This window comes from Cololabis saira, chromosome 13, assembly GCF_033807715.1.
Source record: "Cololabis saira isolate AMF1-May2022 chromosome 13, fColSai1.1, whole genome shotgun sequence".
In the NCBI taxonomy this organism is placed as follows: domain Eukaryota; kingdom Metazoa; phylum Chordata; class Actinopteri; order Beloniformes; family Belonidae; genus Cololabis; species Cololabis saira.
In genome coordinates, this window is record NC_084599.1 from 8,369,862 (window position 1) to 8,388,978 (window position 19,117).

A 19,117-nucleotide genomic window follows, 5' to 3' on the forward strand; every position below is an offset into this window, starting at 1 on the left:
TCTGTTTTCAGAGCTATTATCATTATTATTATTATTATTATTATTATTATTATTATTACTATTATTATTATTTTGTGTAGACTTATGATACTTCATTTGTTCTTTTTGTATATTCTATTCTGTTAAAAGGTGGGGCAAGAACAGCTTTATGCTTCAAGCCCAGACCTTTTCGGTCAAAATAATCACAATGTTGACCAGGGATAAACCTGTTATCCTGTTTGTTGATTTTTATGTTTGTGATTGACCGAAATAAATATGAACTAACTAACTAACTCCCGTGCTTGATTGCAACCCCCAGGAGTTCACCAGCTACCTGCAGAAACACGATGAGGTGCTGACGGAGCTGGAGAAAGCCTCCAAGAGGCTGAAGAAGCTGGAGACGGTCTACAAAGAGTTTGAGTTACAGAAGGTGTGCTACCTGCCTCTCAACACATTCCTGCTGAAGCCCATCCAGCGGCTCATGCACTACAAGCTCATCCTGGAGCGGCTCTGCAAGCATTACTCCGCTGCTCACCGGGACCTGGATGACTGCAAGGGTGAGGACTGCTGTATTTACTTTAAGTCCTGGGCGAGAGTCTGTCTGTTAGTGGAAAGTATTTTGTGTAGGCGTAATAATTAATGCAGAATTAGTAAATACAACAAGGTGCTACTTGGGAAATGTATGTGTGTGCAACGTTGATGGATGAATAGATGACACCCTCCTGTGAGAAATGTGGCCCTTTTGTTGGCCTCGTAATCCCCGATCCAGCAGCGGTGAGACCTGTCCTCATTGGACGGGTCTGGCCGCCATGGCAACAGCCCAGGCTGGATGTGCGAGGCTCTGGGCTGAGTAATGGCTTAAAGATTCCTTCACGCTCCCTCACCCTCGTCCCCATCGGCATTAGCGCTCTCCAGACTGCAGTGTCCATCACCTTTTTTTAAAGTTGGCATTAAAAAAACAAGTGGGACCACCTGGAGTTGCTACGAGCCCCGAAAAGAAGCAGATGTGTATTATTATTCTCACATTTTACAATCCAAACAAATCAAAAGTTAGAAAGCAGTCCAAGTTTGTCCTACACACGTTTCAGGGCAATGTGCAGGGCAAGTATTACACATTAACAAATTAAGCTCGACCTGAGACCTCTAGAAATTCTTATTAAATGTATCTGTCGCTCAGAAACTGCAACACTGGATTTAAGTGCCGTTTCTGTCACTAAATAGGAGCACGGTCAACATTTCAGCACAAATGGATGAAACATTTAACCGTGAAGAGAGTGATTATATGAAAACATCTTTTTTTTATTTCAAACAAAAGCAGGATCATTTATTATAAACAATACTTGCCAAACAACTTATTGCCTTCTTTTCTGTTGCTTTGTTTGTATTATACTAAAGAGTAGGGGTGTAACAATATATCGTGCCACGAAATTTCGCGATACAATAACGTCACGATGCGTGTCGTGGAGGTGACAAAGTGTATCACGATATTGGGTTATTAATATTAATCTATTGTGTTGACTAGTAACGCGCATCCGACCGCGACCGCACCTCGACCCCCAGACCAAAATCTTACTACGCTCAGAAGAAACTAGTACCGTTTTGCCGTCCCGTTTTGAGGTCTGAACCTTTACTTATTTAAGTCTGGTGTAGAGTTAAGCGTTATCTTATTAAATTAAACCTTTTTGGGGTGGTGAGTAGGATAAACACGGGGACAACTTGTGCTGAGTTCCAGTGTACTTTAATGTCCCTCAACAGTGTAGGATTTTAGAGCATCAACACAGCCCCTAGTGCCGTACTGTGGCGTATCACTCCGCCCAATCTAAAACAGACTAATCACTACAGATAAACTGACTAGTGTCATTATAGTCCCTGATTTACATCAGAATATAAAGAACATATTTATAAAATAATGAACCCTGAATTACCAAAATAACCTTCTTAACAAAAATAAATCTCTTACACTTATAAGATGAGCATGAATCTTTTTTATGATGTAAAATTGTATGTATTTATTTACTTTTATTTATTTATTTATTTAATTTTAGTTGTTAAATTTCTGGAAAAGAAAAAAGTCAAATCATACATGAGAGAAACTATTCAGTTTGTGGGTAAATATTTGTACTTGTATAAACTGAAGATCATAATGCAAACCTGACATTTACTTTTAGTTCAGTTTGTGGAAAATGGTTGGCCTGGCTTTCTCTTTAAAACTTAAACAGTTATAAAGCATTACAAACTGTAACAAAAGGGCAAACGCACAGTATTGTTTTGTATTTTGTGTCTTTCAAATAAAAGACCATTTTTTCCAGTCATATGTTCCTCATTCAAGGTTGTTAAAAAAATACTGCTATAATATCATATCGTATCGTTATCGTGACCTCAATATCGTGTATCGTGAGATTAGTGTATCGTTACACCCCTACTAAAGAGCCTTAGACCCTTTTCCACATTAACTGTTAAAAAGGGACACCGCCTCGAAGGGTTACCGATGGAGATTATGCCGGTTTGCAGGATTGAAAAGTATTTTCTTAAATCAGTCCAGTTAATTTTAAGTGGCATAATAAAAAGAGCAATATTTAACTAATACTCGAGTATCGGAAACTAAAAGTTCACCGGTGCAAGCACTAATTATACTTAATTACAGGACTTGGACTAAATTTATATGCTTAAGCTGAAGATTTCCACCGCCCAGCTCGCATTCAGAGCAGTTATAGTTGTAATATATAGTCTTAATGTTCTTCTCTGTCTTTAGTTCAACCGGATGTTAATAAATCAGATTATTTTCGTTTCCCTGGCAGAGGCCCTGAAGGAAGTGGCGGACATCGCCACTCAGCTCCAGAGCAGTCTCATTCGGCTGGAGAACTTCCAGAAGCTGACGGAGCTGCAGAGAGACCTGATTGGCATCGAGAACCTGACGGCGCCGGGCCGGGTGAGTGCACCGACGCAGGGCCGGGGGCAGGGGGAGCAGCTCCACCTGCTAACAGCAGCGTCTGACCGTCGCTCTCTCTCACAGGAGTTCATCAGGGAGGGATGTCTGTACAAGCTCACCAAGAAAGGGCTGCAGCAGAGGATGTTTTTCCTGGTGGGTACAAAGAAAAGCTGCTACTGCTTCCCTTTTTGAAATAAATGAAATGGTACTTGGACGGCTTTAAATGCTTGTTTCCTTTCCAGTTCTCAGACCAGCTCCTCTACACGAGCAAGGGTGTCACGGCAACCAACCAGTTCAAAGTGCACGGACAGCTGCCCCTCCACGGCATGATCGTGAGTCTCACTTGTAACCAGTACTCGAGTTGTAAAGAAAAATCAGGGGGGATGGTGGATTTGATCATATGGGGACAGATAATTTGTGCTGATTACAAATAATATAATATATTACAAATAATAGCAGTGACCAAAACACCTGCAGAAATACTGCAGGAATGACATAGCAGCAGTTAAATGCAGCCTTCTGTAAGCTTTAAATATCCACTGGGCTTACATCAAATACATCAAAACACAACAATAAAAAACACTTTTCTGAACTTATCAATATGACTCTGTCCTTCACAGGATAAGTAACATGGATCACTGCAAAAACTCTAAATCTTAACAAGAATTTTTTTTTGTGCTTGTAATGAGAAGATAAATCTTGTCCCACTGGCAGATTTTTCTACTTATTTCATGTGAAAATGTATTTGAAACAGGTGAAAATTGTCAAATAAGTTATTTTTCTGGTGATGACTCTAAATGTTGAAATAGCAGTAAAACCACATTCATTGATGAAATGACATAAGGGATGGAAAGGAGGGATGGCAGTTTTACAGGGGGGATGATTTTGACCGTTTTTATTTCAGGGGGGGATGCCATCACCCCTCATCCCCCCTCAACTCCAGTACTGACTGTAACTCTAAGTCCGTCCTTTACCCGCCCCGCGCTGACTCTGCCAGCGCTGTTCAAGAGGAACAGTAATGCCCTGATGATGAGACGGATCGGGCTGAGTCGGCATGTTGAAACGCATCTTCGTGTCTGTGTTGAGAAGGGAAGGGCACGGGTGTCTTAACTCTGCATGTCTCTTGTTTCCACTCCCGGCTGCAGCTCATAGTTCTGGATGCACCGGTAAGTTCTCTGAGCTCTGGCCGCTCGGACGCCCCAACCTTCTCCTGCTCCTCCTCCCACGCTGTGTAGACCACGCAACAATGCACTCCTCGCAGAATGCTCAGGACACGTAGATGCATCCGTCTGCTTTCCACCGGCTGTGATGTAGAGACGGGGACAGATTTGACCAAATAACTTAAAGGGGACCTATTATGGCATCTAATACCTATTTTAAACAGGCCTTGAATGTCTTAAAAAACAAGCTTTTGATTGTTTTTGCTAAGTAAATTAGAAATTCAGCCTCTGGGCCATGTCTTTATCTTCCCATTCTCTAACCTCATTATCTATGCAGGATTCTGAGTGGGCGGGGCTATGATAATGAGGCTCTGTGCTGATTGGCTGCCTGAATGACGCGATCAGAGACGTTCAATAAACGAGACAGCCCACTACGGTTCGGTTTCCTGTATCTGTGTCACGTGACTGCCACGCCCCTTTAGGAGACAGGAAGCAGGTCCTGAGTCTATTGAGTCCTATGGGAAAAGTGAACGTGAGCACAGATTATTACCAATTCCTTCGCCCCATAGTAACCTAAGTAAATATGGGACCCATTTTCCAAAAGCCACAAACCTTCTGAACATTCTGACACCAAAATGGCAATTTTCAGACCGACAGATTAGGAGAAAATGAGCTTTGTTTGAGACCTGTCTCTGTCTGAGCAACACACTCTCGCGAGATTTGGCTCATCGTTTTCCCATCGGATAAAATTAAGTTTAAAACTAAAATAAAACTTGCTTCTTTGCTTAATAATACTGTTATTTTTATTATTCAAGTATTTTTGGAAGAAAGTTGTACTGTATCTAGTGTTGTATGTTCCAAAACGATGTGGGTAGAGGGGCGGCCACGCCCACTTAGGAGACCGGAAGTGAGGTCAGAGGGGCGGCCACGCCCACTTAGGAGACAGGAAGTGTATACCATTTCATACCATTGGCAGTAACGACAATGCGCTATCTTCTGTATAGAGGATCTTTGACGCGATACACCGCTTCGAAGAAATGGTGGAAGCTCCAGCCGGTGGAGTTGTTGTTGTTCTGGCCAGAGTTAGTTGTGGGCGTGGTTTCACGTATCGCTCCCATCACGTAACGACGAGTTGGCAGGCTGAGGGGAGACAACTTTACATATGTTAAAGCAAGAGAAAACGTGTTTTTCATAATAGGTCCCTTTTTTAAAACCCTCGGCACCGTCCCGAAAGGTCACCAATGGAGCTGATGCCGGTTTGCAGGATTGAAAAGTATTTTCTTAAATCAGTCCAGTTAATTTTAAGTGGCATAATAAAAAGAGCAATATTTAACTAATACGGGAGTATCGAAAACTAAAAGTTCACCGGTGCAAGCACTAATTATACTAAATTACAGGACTTGGACCAAATTTATATGCTTAAGGTGAAGATTTCCACCACCCAGTTTGCATTCAGAGCAGTTATAGTTGTTTACATATGTTAAAGCAAGAAAAAACGTGTTTTTCATAATGGGTCCCCTTTAAAAAATAATCACATTCATCGTCATTTGCACGGCCTTCAACGACGAGGGAAAACAGTCGCTCTCCGTGAGTCTTCTGCATCGGTCCGTAGATATTTCAGCCCACTGTCTCAGGCCTGAGCGCTGCCTCCTCCTCACTGCAAGTTTTGTAGATGTTTAAGAGGATTAAGATCAGAGCTCATAGAGGGTTTGCATGATTTGAAGAACCTTGGCTTGGCAGTATTTTAGTAAATCCTGGCTAGGTATTTTATGAGTTTCTTTTTAATAGTGGAGTCGTCTCCAGTCTTCGTAGTAACCCACTGTTTTTCAGAAGGTGATGGATGCTGTGACCAGATGACGACGTAGCCCAGCTTTAGAGTTCAGCATTAATCTCTGGATTTCTTATTTTATTGTATTTTTTCTGTCATCCATGCTATTCTACTTAATTATTCATGTTTTTTTTTTCCTAAATCAGCCTGGGGTTATTTTGTCTGTAAGTTTTTCCGACTTCCTCAGAGACTTTTGCTTGTTCTGGTCCTCGTTTTAGTCGTGGTGCACAAAGCGATGCCAGACTGCACTGGGGCAGGTTTGGTCCTCTGAAAGGGGCTGAACCACTTCTAAAAAAAGTACCAAAGACACCCGTGATGCTAATTGATGACAATGAAATTTAAACATTACCCAAATCTAATGGATTTTTTTTTTTTTTTTTTTTTTTTTTTTTAGGGGTAGCAGCAAATCAGAGCAGGCAGTTTAAGAATAATTAACAACAGATCCTCTGTTCTCACACTTTTATTGCTTTACTTTATTGCATCCAAAAGGCGCCCAGGTGGACATGAGACAACTGTTTTTTCATTTAATTACTTCTCACGAGGAGTGTTGTTTCAGTTTTCTGTGAGGATCCTTTTTTTTGTGCACACATGTATGGTCATTTATAAATGTGAGCCGTGCTAAAATCTAAGCCGAGCATGGTCATCATGTCTGCTCTTTTTAAGCTGAGGTGTGTTTTGGCTAATGGATAACCGGAGATGAAGGAAACATGCAGATGTGTAGCTGCAGCAGTAGAGGCTCGTTGACACGTCTGTCAGCTCTGAACTCTTCCCTTGTGTTCACCCCCAACACTCGGCCCCTCATGGTGTACAAAGTTGTAACTAATCTTCCAAAAATATTGCCATTAACTTCTAACTCTATCAATCCATCTTTTTTCCCCCCCTTATGTTTACTTTTCCAGGTGGAGGAAAGTGAGAACGAGTGGTCCGTCCCACACTGTTTCACCATCTACTCTGCTCAGAGGACGATCGTGGTGGCGGCCAGGTGAGACGCAGGAATGAAAGTGAAGCTCTGGTCCTCGGGTTTCTTATGAGGTGTTCTCTTTAAAAATGTGTACAGACATGAGCAGTTCCTCTGTGTAAACATCTCCCCCATGTTCCTTCTTAACTGGAGCCAGCTCATGATGTGGTTTTGTTTTTTCAATAAAAAAAATCATTCCAGTCTGAGGTCACTTTACTGAAAGAAATGATGAAAATCAGAAAAGGAACGTCAAAGGCACAAAATGTATTTGGAAAGCTGAACTGTGCAAAAATAACTTGCACAAAATATCAATTTTAAACATTTGTCACAGTTTACCTTTCTGCCTCACTATTCTTGTTTCACATACTACGGGTTAGATAATGTGCCTTTTAAGAAAAACGGTCATCAGCATTTCAGCTATATCATACAGGGTAAAATGTTCTGAAGATGGCTAAATTCTGTCTTTTATTTGTTTTTCTTTTAAGTTAATTAAATTTTTAAACTGCATCTCAACTGTATTTATTATTTTTTCACACTGGATTATTCTTTCTGCTACACATGCAGTTATAGTTTAATTAATACAGTTGTTTTGTTTTAATCTGGTTTTTGCTTGTTTTTTCAGCTCCAAAGTGGAGATGGGGAAGTGGATTGAGGATCTAAACATGGCTATTGACTTGGCCAAGAAGTCTCAGGAGAAATCCAGTATTTTCCTGGATGCTGGCCTCAGCGATCATTCCAACCGTAAGAGCTCTCCTCTCTCCTTTCTCCTCTCACCTCGGCGGCCTCGCCCCCTTCAGCTCAAACATGAGCCCCTTTTGATGGTTCCTTTGTATTTTCCTCAGATTTGTTCTAGAAAAGTTCCTTGAGACATGAGTAGTTAATCCCTCTCCTCCACAAAACCTCCTGTCCCCCTCCTCCCCCCCAGGGTCGTCTGACGAGGTTTCTCTGGAGCAGGAGTCAGAGGATGACATGAACTCCTCTCGCACCTCACTGGACAGGCAGACGCATCACCGTGCCAACACAACCATGCATGTGTGCTGGCACCGCAACACCAGTGTGTCTATGTCTGATCACAGCCTGGCTGTGGAGGTACTCCTCCTCCGCCCTCATGACACACACACACACACACACACACACACACTCAATACACAGGAGAAAGCATAAAACAAACAAATTAATTCTTCATTACTGCATCCACTGAAACCACAGCCTGGATCTGCGCTTCACCTCTTCTCTACAGGACTGTCTCAGAAAATTAGAATATTGTGATAAAGTACATTATTTTCTGTAATGCAAAAATGTCATACATTCTGGATTCATTACAAATCAACTGAAATATTGCAAGCCTTTTATTATTTTAATATTGCTGATCATGGTTTACAGCTTAAGAAAACTCAAATATTCTATCTAAAAAAATTAGAATATTCTGGGAATCTTAATCTTAAACTGTAAACTATAATCAGCAATATTAAAATAATAAAAGGCTTGCAATATTTCAGTTGATTTGTAATGAATCCAGAATGTATGACATTTTAGTTTTTTTAATTGCATTACAGAAAATAAAGAACTTTATCACAATATTCTAATTTTCTGAGACAGTCCTGTACATCCTTTTAGTTCCCCTTTCATCTCTCTCCTTCCCGTATTTCTGCTACCTTTTACAGTTTGACTAAAGTGCAAAGTCATTTTGTCATTTCCTGTTTTTTTTTTCCAGTAATGTGCATGCAGGATTTTGTTCTCCATCACTGACATTTTCACTCTACAGCCCCGGAGGACTTCTCCCTCACTTTTTCTTTCCACTTCCTCCTCTTCTGAAACTAACATGCTAACATTGTTTCTGCATCCTTTTCTTCCGTTTCTCTCTCTTCTCTCTTCACGCCCTCTCAGTCTTCGGCTCTCCTGTCATCTCGCCGGAGCTTCCTCCTCGTTATCTTCTCGGTCAGGGACAGAGACCAAACACCATCACGCATGTTTGCTGGTATCGAAACCAGAACCTCTCTCTGGCCGACTACCTGCGCATGAACCAGGTACTAGAGACGGGCCGGGAAAGAGTGCTCAGATATCAGACGCTTGTGAAGGAGACTACAGCTCAAAAACAGAAGGGAATGGTGTGAAAATGATGTAACTCCCTCATTCATCTCTACCTGCTGTAACATTAGCATAGAGTAACATATGGAGCTCAAACTGAGATGGGTTTGACAAATGTATGGAAGTTTTATTAGATTAACTGGTGGCCACTTACTAAAACCTTTTAATTGTTTTAACTAGAGGCGCTTTAGCTTATCTAATTGTCTGCTCATCATGGACTGCTGTCTCATCCAATCACCTGCTGATTCTGTTTGTTGCAAACATTCACGTGCCAGCGTGCAGAGGTGTCAAAAGTATTCCCATTCATTACTCAGGTTGAAGTATAGAAACTAGAGTTTAAAAATACTCCTGTAGAAGTTGAAGTATCAACTCAAGTTTTTTACTCAAGTACAAGTATAAAAGTACTGGTTTCAAAACTACTTAAAGTATAAAAGTAAAAGTAATGTAAGGGGGGAAAAAGCCATTAAGGACAAAAGCCATTGAAAATGAATGAATCTTAGTATAATGCAAATATATTAAAGAACCATATATGTGTACTATTGAGCAGTAACATGTGTTTCAGAGAGCAGGAGATATGATGACTAGTTGCCTATAAGTATTGTAATGGTGCAAAAAGTCAAACTTCAGAGGCATGTTATCATTTATCCTAACCTTTATTGGAATGTACATCCAAGTTTAGTTGCAGGAATCTGAGGGAACGGATGTAAGAACAAAACTGGACAAGAACATCTGAAACAACCACAACCAAATTCACTCTATCCGGATGGAGCAATTTAACTGGATAGTTTTTGTTTAAAGGCTGAAATGAAATAGAGTAACGAGGCTGTTTTTAAAATGTAAGGAGTAAAAAGTACAGATAATTGCGTGAATATGTAAGGAGTAAAAGTAAAAAGTCATCTGAAAAATAATTACTCCAGTGAAGTATAGATAACCAAAATTTCTACTTAAGTAAGGTAACAAAGTATTTGTACTTTGTTACTTGACACCTCTGCCAGCGTGGGACTTTCTAGATGGGTTTGAGTTCTGTCATTGACTGTTGGGATTGTTCAAAGGCTTTGCAGTAAACCTTACTGCCATACAGTCAGGAGGATAAAACAGTTGATCAGCAGAAATATATTAAGCAAGATAAAGGATTATTGTATATTTCAATTCTGAAACTACCAGTTTGTTTTCTCAGCTCCAAAGTATTTGGCAGTGAACTTGCCCCACCCCAGTCTTTTTTTTATTATTATTATTTTTCTTTCAGATTGTATCAAAATCAGTTTAAATATAATTTTAAATGAGCTGCACATGGTTGCTATCTTTTTTATATCTACGAAGTCACCCTGTCCCAACGTTTTGGGAGCTTGTTTGTAGTAATGGCCAAGAACATGTTAAAACTCGCTGGAAAAACAATCAGTTTCAGTTTATTTGTTCCTGTATTGATGGTATTACACAATTTCCTCTGTATATCCGAGGAGATACTTTTTGCAAACGAATTAGAGTATTTATTCCTAAAGAAATAAATGCTGTGAAAAAACAATACAGAATAAATAAACAGAAAACCACCAGAGTTTTAGATTGTTTCATGTTTGTTTGTTTTTTTCCCCAAAGTTGTTTTTAGAAAAAAAGAAATAGGAGCAACAGTAGAAAAAAAAGTGTAACTCTATAGATTACATGGCAATAAGAAATTAAGCATTAAAATAGTTATTAAAGGTCAACTCGTTCTCAAGAACAGAATCAGCCTCATTTCATCATACTTGGATATTCACAAACTCCCAGGAGACACATCTCCAAAAATGAAAGAAACATACTTAATAGCACCTTGTGCAGAAAATCCCAGCTTGGTTCTTAACAAACTGAGTCATGCAGCTTCAAAATGAGGCAATAAAGATGGTTGTCATGAACTGAAAGTGAAACGTTGGCATCACCTCTCAGAGGAATACTCCAGCATCAACGGAGTTTCTGCAGACTGCATCGTTTTAATGTATTTATTTCATACACTGCACTTATCTATCGTCTAGTCGACACTTCACTAACCTGCATGTGCATGACACGAACACAACTCCTCTCCGTGTCTCCAGCACTGAGCGACAGCTCGGTGAAGTATTTCTGTTCAGATCTAAGTTCCAGACCGTCGGTGAATAAATGTGTTTCCGTCCCTGCAGAACCAGCTGTCAGGTTACCTGCTGAGGAAGTTCAAGAACAGTAACGGCTGGCAGAAGCTCTGGGTGGTGTTCACCAACTTCTGCTTGTTCTTCTACAAGACCCACCAGGTACACACGAGCATTTTCAAATGTTGTATTTACTCCTTTTTGTTTTTCTGGATTCAAATCCATGAGAACATGCATAACTGAGGTGATGCCTGCCTGTCCTGCAGGACGACTTCCCGCTGGCCAGCCTGCCACTGCTCGGCTACACGGTCAGCACCCCCGAGGAGTCGGACAGCATTCACAAGGAGTACGTCTTCAAGCTGCAGTTCAAGTCTCACGTTTACTTCTTCAGAGCGGAGAGCGAGTATACTTTTGAGAGGTACGTATGGTGTTGTTTTATTCATCCTGTCCTCTAACGTCTCAGTAAATACCCCCGATAAGACTTTAAGGGCCAATCCCAATACACCCCGTACTTTCTACCACTAGCCCTAAAAATGAAGCCACAGGCGTAGGGCCCTTATAATGTTCCCTAGGGATTGGGACACCACTCGTTACGTCACTGCGTGGTTTACGTTCGGGTACGTAAGCGACTGCGTAGTTACGTTTGCACATACGTCACACCATATCAGGAAGCCCAGAGCTAGAAGCTGTTTTAATTTCAGCTGTAGCGCTGTTAATATGCCACTTTATTAAGTTTTAATATTTTTTCAGGCGTAAAAGTAACCGTTAGGATCCCCAACCTGGGCTCAGTTTATCCAAATAACGGCTGTTAAGAAATTTGCTACGGTGTTTTCGGGGATGAGTACAGCCGCCGGCCCGGGAGCTGATTTATGGTTCCGTGTTAAATCGACGCAGAGTTACCATGTAGGGTACGGCGCGCGTCGCCGCGTAACCTACGCCGTAGGCTCGGCGTTGGTGTAACGCAGAACCATAAATCAGCCTTTATTCTGGCGAGATCTGAAGATACAACGCAACAACAACCAAGCTAGTGATTATGTACATCCACTGAGTGAATATTATGAAAGTAAAATATATATTTCTCGCTAGAAATGTAATCAAAACGCATTTTTATGCAGAAACTGACTCAAAATATTGATTTTATTCACTAAAAAATAAGAAATGTCCGGAATTGGGACACCACTAGCCTCACGGGAACGCGCAAAATTTAGGGGTAGGACTGAAAAGTAGTGGTTGTATTGGGACTGGGCCTAAAGCTGCGTCTTGTGTCTTCCCAGATGGATGGAGGTGATCAAGAGCGCGGCGAGCACCACGGGCCGGATGAGCCTGCTCATACCTAAAGGCCCCATGGAGATGAATGGAAACTGAACACATGGCTGTGCATCTGGAGGCTGGGCCTCTGGGATACCGGTGTCATTTTTAAGTGAAGTAAATATGTGGATGATTAAGTGCTAATATTTCTCAGCTTTGTTCTAATGGTTTGTGCATTTTCTTTCAATAGTGATATAACTTTTTTTTTTCCAGCATAAGGGAAATAATGAAAGGGAGATGTGTACATTATGATCAGTTTTGTAATTTGCTCTGGTTTGTTTTGTTTTTTTTTGCATGTGTAGAGCCTGTTTTGGTTGTTCACATAGACTGATTGGAAATACAGTTTTATGGGACCAGCCACATAACAAATGGCTTACATTTTGACTTTTTGAAGGACTTTTTTTCTTCTTTTTTTTTTTTTTTTTTTGATCAGCACCTCATAACAAACTTTATTGGGTGCGTGACCATCTTATGACTGGAATACAGAAGAAAAACAGTATGTGGGACATGAAAGTACAGCGAGCACGTGCTCTGTTCAGCGTCACTTGAAGGACTTGCGGGAGTTTTGTGCGTGCGGTGGAGGCGAACAGACGGGTAATGAAATGTTCAGCCACGTCGGGGACTGGAGGTCGGGACCCTCTGTGAAATTGGTGCCGTTGCTTTGAAAAGGGATTCGGCTTCAGCCGTTTTGAACTGCTGGAATAAAGCAGGAGGGATTTCTCAAACTGAGATTGGGATCCAGTTTGGACATTTTAGTAACTCACTAATGGAAAGATGCAATCAGTGTTTCAAATGCTCAAATAGGGCAGTTCTGTTTAGTGCTTCGATTAGCTAGGCAGCCAGTTTGATGCTTCTATACTTTGTTTATTATGAGACCTGTCCTGTTTTTGTTTTACATCAGCATAACAACTTGAGGACATGCTTTGCAGTGGTTACTCTGTTGTGTAAAAGTTTCAGATTGTCCCTGTAAAAACAGAACTTAAGAACATATCTTTAAGTACTTGGTGACATCTTCCAGCGTCAATCCGCTTTTCTTATGATTTTTCTTATAAGGAGCTGACTGAAACTGAAGGTACGGATTACAGTTAGTTTAGTGCACTACACGCCGTCATGGTAGTATTTGGGATATATTTTCATTGAAGACTGGAATCTGTGTTCTCTGTGTGAGTACATTTGCGTATATATGTGGAGACCACAAGCACGCAGTCGTACCTGCAGCTCCGCCGCCTCTGCAACTTGAAGAGAAAGTGGTGATGGAGGTCATCTCCAAACCGGCAGACTTTTTTTTTTTTTTTGTTTTGTATCAGAATCTGACTGTTGCACAGTTAAACTCCAGTATGTTACTCCTATTTATTGTACTGACTGTCATCAGGGCCATGCTCCTGGGTGGCCTCATGTAGACTTCATGTTATTCCATTGAAAAGCTAACAAATAAACCAAATTTCAATCGATTTGTGGTTTTGTTTTCTACTAATACTGTGTTTAATTGAAATTATACTTAGCTACTAGGTCCGTCTGAGCCGTAATGGATTTGGTTTCACCAAATTACACATTTCAAAATGTACAGGACTATCTCAGAAAATTAGAATATTGTGATAAAGTCCTTTTTATTTTCTGTAATGCCAAAATGTCATACATTCTGGATTCATTACAAATTAACTGAAATATTGCAATCCTTTCATTATTTTAATATTGCTGATCATGGCTTACAGCTTAAGAAAACTTAAATATCCTATCTCAAAAAATTAGAATATTCTGGGAATCTTAATCTTAAACTGACATTTTTGTTTTTTTAATTGCAATACAGAAAATAAAGAACTTTATCACAATATATTAATTTTCTGAGACAGTCCTTTATACTGTAATGGTGACAACCAGCCGCTGCCAGGATGTAGACGGTTACTTATCTCAGACATAACTTGCCCTGGGAAGTTGGGCCTTTGCTAGCTGATATTATTTTTAAATCTCTGTCGGCCTCCAAATCATCAGAGCATGAAAATATGCAAACCTTTACCGTTTGGTGATTACCGCGCCATTTACAGGGTTTGGCAATGGCTTTGTGTGCAGATCAAGATGCTGCCGTCCCAACTGTGGCTGCACGGTTTACTCACAACGTGAAACATTTGCACCAAATCATTTTTCCACCCTCCCCCCCTTCTCTGGAATAATGAGTCTCCAATACTTGGTTGTGTTCAGCGCATACAAATGATTTAACTTTGTACAAGTGGGATTAAACATGCAGTACGCGGAAGAGCTTTGGTCATTATGTCCGTGGGAGCAGAGCCAGAGTGGATGATATCTCTGTGGATATCTGGGGAAAGGTAGTGCTGTTGAACGAACTGCAAAGTTAAAGGATTGAGTTCACACAGTAGGAAAAACACGTTTCTATGAGGATTTTTTTTGTGTTTTCAGTCTCTTTGTGTAGTTTGACTCTTGTCAGTTTTAAAAATCTGATGTCTGCAGTCATAGACGGAGCGGGGCATTCGTCAGGCATGCCTAAACAGCTAGAGGGGTGGGTGTGGTGGCTTTCCCTGACGTGCCAGTCTCACTTCCCTGCCAAGGAGATCTGTTGAAACGGTTTTGTTTGGAAATGGAGGGTGGGGACATATAGTGGCTGCTGTTTTACCTCAAAACATGACCTCACACAACACCCTCATCCGCTGGGTTTATGTTGGTCAAATACCTACGTCCTTTAGATTTAAATATATAATATACACTTTTTATTTGTTTAATGACCCTTTTCACTAAATTAATCCAAAAGCCTTTTATCAAACAGTTTTCAGAATTTAGTGTGCAGTAACTCTTTGTTAGCAGTAAAAGCACGTCCTGTGACAGAAATCTGATGGTCGATTCTTACCAGAGGTGGGTAGAGGAGCCAAAAATTGTACTCAAGTAAAAGTACTGTTACTTCAGAATAATATGACTCAAGTAGAAGTAAAAAGTAGTCATCCAAATAATTACTTGAGTAAAAGTAAAAAAGTACTTGGTGTAAAAACTACTCAAGTACTGAGTAACTGTTGAGTAATGTCTGATTTTTTTTTTTTAACACAACCTTTCAAACAGACAAAAGTACAAAATAATCATCTTCAGGCAAATTAAATCAATAAAATTAATAAAAAATAAAAAATAGCTTAAATTAAAATAAAGATAATTCAAGTACTTTAGTAAATAATAAAATAAATAAAATAACAGAATAAAAAAATAAATCAAGCACAAGTAGCACAAAATTTCAAGCCTTTGTACTTTTCTTTTTTAACCAGGCAGAACTAGAACAAACATGAACTCATAGAAACTCTGTGTGTGTTTGAGTCTGTGTAAATGTGACAAAACATGCAAAAACAAACATTTTTCCCAAAGAATCACCCAGTGATGTCATGAGATTGACGCGTACGCGGATAAAAGGGATAAAAGAAAAGTAACAGCTCAACGTAGCCTAATGTAGCGGAGTAAGAGGAACAGTTTCTTCTTCACAAATCTATTCAAGTAAAAGTAAAAAGTATAGTGATTCAAAACTACTCCTAAAAGTACAACATTTCCCAAAACTTACTCAAGTAAATGTAACGGAGTAAATGTAACTCGTTACTACCCAGCTCTGATTCTTACGAGTGGGTTTCTGTATCGGAGCGTGTACTGATACCGACCTGCTTCATTTGTGTTTTCTGAGGAGGCAAAGGCCGTATTTGGAAGCGAGCACCCTTACACCCCAGAAACACGGTGCACACACTGGTGTAGCAGGCCTGCTGTTTCTCTTCATTTAGAAACTGAATGAAATGTACAGAACTACGTCATGATTTGACTCAAATACCAACCACAGCTGGCTGAATGCACAATGAGGGCTCATTCTGCCCAAGAAAAAGCAAAACTTTGCCATCTCACGACATTGTGCAGAACACATTACCAAACCTGATCTTGCTGATTTTTAGAGAGAGAGAAAGAGAGGCTCTTTCAGCTTTTCCTCACAGCAGCTCTCAACATTTACTTGCTTAAAGGAAAGCAGCAGAGCAACCCTGGGAGCAGACCCAAAACCTCACCAGAACAGAGGGCCGGCCCGGACTGATCTGGACAACAAGGATTTACTGAGCTGGCTTGAGATGGAGGACTCCTTTTTATTTGTTATTCCCTTTTATTTCCCCTCTTTCACACGTCAGCTGCCTGTTGTACCAGCTCAGCATTACTAGTCGGGATTTGAATACTGTTCGAGGAGCTGTATTGGTCCAATAGCCCTGAGAGAGTACTCATTTAGTCCAGTTGCAGCTCTAGTTCCTGTTTACAGGCTTTATAGCAATCAGGTCAGAGTAATTGTATGTATAGAAGTATAGAGTACATTATAAATATACAGGACTGTCTCAGAAAATTAGAATATTGTGATAAAGTTCTTTATTTTCTGTAATGCAATTTAAAAAAAAAAAAAAAAAAAAAAAAAGTCATACATTCTGGATTCATTACAAATCAACTGAAATATTGCAAGCCTTTTATTATTTTAATATTGCTGATTATGGCTTACAGTTTAAGATTAAGATTCCCAGAATATTCTAATTTTTTGAGATAGGATATTTGAGTTTTCTTAAGCTGTAAGCCATAATCAGCAATATTACAATAATAAAAGGCTTGAAATATTTCAGTTTATTTGTAATGAATCCAGAATGTATGACATTTTTGCATTACAGAAAATAAAGGACTTTATCCAAATATTCTAATTTGCTGAGACAGTCCTGTAGATGTACTCTTTGGGTCTGGAGTGAGTGCCAGGTACAGTACGTGACCTAAACTTTGTTCACTTACCAGCAGTAAACAACCCTTGCATAAGGATGACTGATCAGACTCCACGCATTTTTTTTTTTGAGTAATTATTTTGAAAAATTAACAATTTTGAGTCAAAAATGAAAATCTAATGTGTGAATAACTTCATAGCAATCACTAGTGAAAGAGAGGTGGCGATGTACATTATTGTCAGCAACAGTATCAACACAATCTTTGCAAAATAGGAACAGTTTTACTGGTTACTTTCACTGGTTCAGTTTTAAGGTCAAAGTTCTGATTTTTCTGTGACGTGTGTTTGACTTTTTAAAATTCCACCTTCATCCAAGTAGGTGTGACTCTTTGCAAAGGTGTTACAAGATTCACTTCTGTTTCAGTGGAATACCTGGAGGTGATTCCTGGGAACAAACTATCCGCCTCTGCAGAGGAATCTACTTCAATTGAAAGAACAACACAGGAGTTCACTGGAAACTCTCAGACCTATTCAATGTCAGTTTTTTATTCCCAGGCATTTATGAGCTCTTCATTTGGCCAACATTGATGTGTTTGTTTGCTTATGGATCCATGCAGCCTGTGCACAACTATGTCAGAAAGAGAAACTGTGTGTGTGAGATTTCTCAGTGTTGGTTTTCTTCAGGCAGTTATGATCAAGCCAGTTACTGACTGACAGCTGAGAAACGTGTGTGTGTGTGTGTGTGTGTGTGTGTGTGTGTGTGTGTGTGTGTGTGTGTGTGTGTGTAAGCAGGGGCGAAAATCCCGGGGGGGACAGGGGGGACAAGTCACCCCCATTAGTAAAGCTGTCCCCCCCTAGAATCATTTGAGACATAATTAATAATTTTGGAACAATGGAGTAGTATTTAGTAGTGATGCACCAAAATGAAAATCTGTGGCTGAAACCGAAATCGAAAATAATAATAAACAGTAAAATCTCATTACACTTAAAACAAGAGTCATCACCAGAAAAATAACTTATTTGACAATTTTCACCTGTTTCAAGTAAATTTTCACTTGAAATAAGTAGAAAAATCTGCCAGTGGGACAAGATTTATCTTATAAGCAAAACAATCTTGTTCCACTGGCAGATTTTTCTACTTATTTTAAGTGAAAATCTACTTGGAACAGGTGAAAATTGTTGTTTTTTTCCAGTGATGAGTCTTGTTTTAAGTGTAATGAGATTTTTTTTAACTAAAAATGAGACATTTTAACTAGAAATAAGACAGATATTCTTGTTAAGATTTGGGGTTTTTGCAGTGCATTATATCAGATGTGCTGTATTATTGCCACCTTCCACCAAATACCATTGTTTTGTATTACTCTAAGAAAGGTCTTCTGCCTGTTTGCGAGATAGAGTTGAAAATGTCAAAATGCTGTATTAAAGGAAGGCTAAAACTTTTATTCCTTGTCCCCCCCTGGATTTATTCTATAAAATGTTACTGTTTATTGTCCCCCCCAACTATGAAACGGGATTTTCGCCCCTGTGTGTGAGGATGAAAGCAGGGGGCGGGGCTTATATCTTCGCTTATCTCCGCCTTTGGACTCCACAATAACTGCCCTTAGAAGGAAAGTCTGTCAGCCCGAACCCCGGACAGCATTTACGCGCTTCAGCTGGCTGTAAATCTTAAAAGTATCAATCAAAACGACGTTTTTCCATTTTTATTTGACTATTTTTGTGTGTGTCGGTAACAAGATAACGTCCCTTCCTCTCGAAATGATTATCCTCGCTGGGGTTTAGAGGTCCATCAGCATCTGAGGTAAGTGTCTCCTGCTTTATCCTAAAGTTTATTCTCAAGACATATGCAGACAACTTTGTCTTAAATCCATGCGTAACTTTTCCATAACACTTCACATGTTGTGCCACTGTCTTTGTGTTTTTCCTGTGATTTTCATCGCGGAGCCGTCAGATGAGACCTAAAGGCTGATTTATGGTTCTGCGTTAAATCGACGCAGAGCCTACTGCGTCGATGTAACGCAGAAGCATAAATGAGGCTGCGTGCTGTGTGTTGCAGGGTATAAGCC

The 19,117-nt window shown here is 40.0% G+C and overlaps 1 protein-coding gene across 5 annotated transcripts in view; it reads left to right on the forward strand.

Moving 5' to 3' along the window:
• The window catches only part of farp2 (FERM, RhoGEF and pleckstrin domain protein 2), a 44,207-nt gene extending 30,419 nt beyond the window's left edge, over positions 1–13,788 (forward strand). For 2 of the 5 annotated variants that reach the window (XM_061737549.1, XM_061737551.1), the window contains exons 18-28: positions 299–536; positions 2,778–2,908; positions 2,993–3,061; positions 3,151–3,240; positions 4,054–4,074; positions 6,796–6,878; positions 7,477–7,595; positions 7,780–7,943; positions 11,090–11,197; positions 11,302–11,453; positions 12,310–13,788. In XM_061737549.1, coding sequence (XP_061593533.1) covers positions 299–536; positions 2,778–2,908; positions 2,993–3,061; positions 3,151–3,240; positions 4,054–4,074; positions 6,796–6,878; positions 7,477–7,595; positions 7,780–7,943; positions 11,090–11,197; positions 11,302–11,453; positions 12,310–12,400 — 1,266 coding nt within the window. In that variant the 3' untranslated portion in view covers positions 12,401–13,788. Of the gene's footprint in view, positions 1–298; positions 537–2,777; positions 3,062–3,150; positions 3,241–4,053; positions 4,075–6,795; positions 6,879–7,476; positions 7,596–7,779; positions 7,944–8,741; positions 8,882–11,089; positions 11,198–11,301; positions 11,454–12,309 lie in introns of all 5 variants that reach the window. The other 3 variants (XM_061737550.1, XM_061737547.1, XM_061737548.1) reach the window with 3 other exon arrangements.
• Positions 13,789–19,117: the final 5,329 nt, after the last annotated feature.